Source organism: Trichechus manatus, unplaced genomic scaffold (assembly GCF_000243295.1).
Source record: "Trichechus manatus latirostris isolate Lorelei unplaced genomic scaffold, TriManLat1.0 scaffold00161, whole genome shotgun sequence".
In the NCBI taxonomy this organism is placed as follows: Eukaryota; Metazoa; Chordata; class Mammalia; order Sirenia; family Trichechidae; genus Trichechus; species Trichechus manatus.
The window spans coordinates 6,927-10,520 of record NW_004444097.1 but is presented as its reverse complement, the minus strand read 5'-3'; the positions used below and the strand labels follow the sequence as shown (position 1 = coordinate 10,520).

Sequence of the window (3,594 nt, the reverse complement as noted above, 5' to 3'; positions counted from 1 at the left end):
CTCGCGCACTGCAGGTCCAGCTGCACAAAGCCGTCAGCTCGGTCCCGCCGCGGCCAGGCGGTGCAGAGGCAGGAGCCGCCGTCGGGCAGCGAGATCTTCACCGCCGAGCCCAAGCGCGCGTCCAAGGCGCGGAGGGCGGCTGGGCCTAGGCGGCAGCGCTGGGTGCCCCGGTCTCTGGTGTCTAAGGGTAGCAGCTGTAAGAGCGGCCCTTCAGGGAAGGGAGCCGAGTCCCAAGCCATTTCACGCTGAGGATCCGAAGCCGAGGAAAGTCGGGCCGGCGTTCCACCCGGGCCCGAAAGGCCCGAACACCGTACTCCCTGGCCGGAAGCAGATTACGCGCATGCGTTAGAGAAGGCCCTGGGTTGCTAGCCGCGGATTGGAGGCGGAAAGGGCCAAACACGAAGTTACGCTCTATCCCCGGTGTTTCGTTTGTTGTGCTGGTGTCCGCTTGGATGAAACCGAGTCGCACATCCCAGATCTTTACGGAGATGGTCTTCGGTGCAGGTGTCTGGGAGGCAGGGTGACCTAACTTCTGTAGGTCACTAAGCATGTGGCTGAGTGTTTTAGGGCGTCACCGGCATTGCACTCTCTCTGGCCCACGGACTGGAGCAGCACGCACTGCCGCTTTTGGAATATCAGCCTAGAGATTTTGCTATCTTGAAAAGAAACTGACTACTCTCATGGGTAGAGTATTGGGTGCTCTGGTGCATATGTCATAAGTGACTTGGGATAGCTGAAAAAACAGTGTTGGCGCTTTAAATAACCGGGGTCCCAACCTGTTTGGAAGGTCCATGCACAGCCTTAATATAGAAAAGCACCAGCATTGCAAGAGAGAAGTACAGTGTGGCATTTAAAATGCCTTGGAAAGGGGAAGAAAAACCAGGTCATCTGATGTATTTGTGGGTTTTTTCTGAATCCCATTCAGTCCTTTGAATGTTCTTTGACAACAGCTTAAGGATACCTGATCACAACTTCTCTGTTCAAGCAATAAGTACTGTCTGGGGCACAGTCCTGCGTTAGAGGCGATACTTGTGTACATTATTAAGACTGCTTCCTGCTATTTTTCAACCTTTCTTCTCCACCGGGAATCACTCTTCCCTTGTCATCAGATGGACTACATTTCCTATCCTTTTTTAACTTTGCTCATCAAAAAGAACTGCAGATATTCAAAGTCAAGAAAATAAGCTTTGTTTTTATCCTACTCACATTTTTCCCACCTTTACTGCAACCCAAATCTATGAGGTGACAAAATTGAAGTTGCAGATAGAGTGCATAAGTCACTGAGAGTTTTTGTTTTTCTTCTATCTGTGCAAGTAATCAGTTGCAGACTATAGCAGACTTTTCATCTCATTGGAAAGTACTGTTGGATCTAGGGTCTTAAGATCAATGCCAATTCCTGGTCTCATTCTATCCAAACTTCAGGGCAGATTCTGACAGACTTATGGATTCCATAGTAACTTACCTGGTCTCTGCTGTACCTTTCTAGCTCCCAAGCTGGAACAACTTAAAAGGAATCAGAAAGTAGCAGCAGGAGGTCCTGAAATGGGTAGGTCACCCGTTAGTTCCTATTTTCTTCTTTCTCTTAATCCCACTGGCTTTTCTGTTCTCTTTGGTCTTAAGACTTCAGTAACAGTTTTGCATTTTCAGAAAAAAAAAACCAAACATTATATTTACTGACCCCTGAAGTTGTGAATGAAATGCCCATCAAATTATTCTGTCATGATGCCTGTTCTTCCACTTATGAAGATCACTTTTATTCCAGGTTCCAAGAAGCTTTGAGGATCTAGAAAAAGGAAAGAAGACTTAATAAGAACGTGTTAACTGTCGTAAATATTTAAGGGTCTGTCATGGAAAAGAGCTGGTAGATTTCTGTATGGCTACAGTGCAGAACTGACCTGGAGGTGAAAGTTTAATGGAATGAATGTAAGAGGCCCCCCCCCACAGTTTTTAGTATGGTCACGTGGAAGTGGCCAGAGACTTTTTATAAGGTAGAGCCAAGAGGCATAACCAAAGCCAATTGGTGTAAAACATAGGGAGGCAAATAAAATTCAGTCAAGCTTAGAGTTTTCTGCATTGGTTTAAAGCAACTGAGGTGGAGGCTGAGATTTTATGGATATGATATGGAAGAAACTACAAGTTGCTTTGGATTTGGCTAAAAGGTTGACTTTATGCAAGGCGTATTAATTTCCTAAAGCTGCCATCACAAATTAACTTCAAACTGGGTGGCTTAAAACAACATAAATGTATTCTCTCGCCGTTCTGGAGGCTAGAAGTCCAAAATTAAGGTGTCAGGGCCATGCTTTCTTCTAGGGAATAATCTGTTCCATGCCTCTCTCCTAGCTCCTAGTGGCTGCCAGAATTCCGAGGTGTTCCATAGCTTGTAGCTGCACCACTCCATCTCTGTCTCTATCATCACTTCTTTCCTGTGTGTCTTCTCCTGGCCTTCTTATAGGACACCAGGCATTGGACTTAAGGGCCACACTAATCCACTATGACCTCATATTAACTAGTTACATCTGCAAAGACCCTATTTCCAAATAAGGTCATATTCTGAGGTTCCAGGTAAACCTAAATATCTCTTTTTTGAGGACACAATTCAACCCACTACACAAAGTCAAACTAGAATTCTCTGACCTTGTAGAACCCATGTGCCCAGGAAATGTTCACTTCATACTCTGCCTGAAAGGTTCAGTCTTCCCCTTATGATGCAAGCAAAAGCAACCAGGAATCCTGTTTCTGGACCTTCAACCTTACCTACTCACTCGTAGCAGAACTATTACTCCGACTGGCCTTTCTAGTCAGCGAGCAGAATCTACTTTGTCTCTTTAAGTCAGACTATTTGCAACATTATTGTTTCAACCATTTTAACATCCACATTTAACGTAACAGTCTTCTCTTGTGGAAAACCAGTCTTAACGGGTTGTATGGTTCTTTTGTGCTTTGTGTGTTTTGTTTTTAATATGACCCAAAGTTTGGTAATTCTATGAACTGCAGAGTACCAATCAAAGCACCAAAAGGGTGAACACTAGAGGGAGTCCAGAACCAAAGAAGCCTGAAGACTACTGGACTGTTAGGTGTTTGAAGTGTTTCAACTGTGACTTCCACTAGATTTTCCCCAAATTCACACCCAGATGTATGAACTGGTTGTGTTGTCTCTACAAAGTAACTTACTTATTTTAACATAATTCCTACATACATCAGGCCATACAGAACTCAGTTTCCAAGTTAAAAATTTTTGTTGCCATATTAATATCAAAGCGATACTTTCCTCAAACCCAAAATTTAGTAGTGGATCAAAGTCCAAATAAACCAAATTTATTTTGTTATAGCCTAGAAACCATTCCAGCTTTGAACTATTTCAAATAGCCATTCCTTTGTGAGATTTTCCTGAAGGAATATATTTCACAAATAGTTTTTTTCTTAATTTCAGTTGCTACCTTCAAGGTTACAATCTGCCTAAGATTAACTCTTAAAAATTCTTAGTTAGCAATATGTCTGGAATTCAAAATAATTGGAACCTGCTCCTGTTGTAGAATAACTATTATACAATATTTTGGTGTCTTCAGCATCAATAATATATACTAAATATTATAT

The 3,594-nt window shown here is 43.1% G+C and overlaps 1 protein-coding gene across 1 annotated transcript in view; it reads right to left on the bottom strand.

Annotated features, from left to right (window-relative positions):
- AFG2B (AFG2 AAA ATPase homolog B) overlaps positions 1-3,588 on the bottom strand; it is a 27,113-nt gene extending 23,525 nt beyond the window's left edge. The window contains exon 1 of the mRNA XM_004386310.2: positions 6-3,588. Coding sequence (XP_004386367.1) covers positions 6-239 — 234 coding nt within the window. The 5' untranslated portion in view covers positions 240-3,588. The remainder of the gene's footprint in view (positions 1-5) is intronic.
- Between the last annotated feature and the right edge of the window lie 6 nt (positions 3,589-3,594).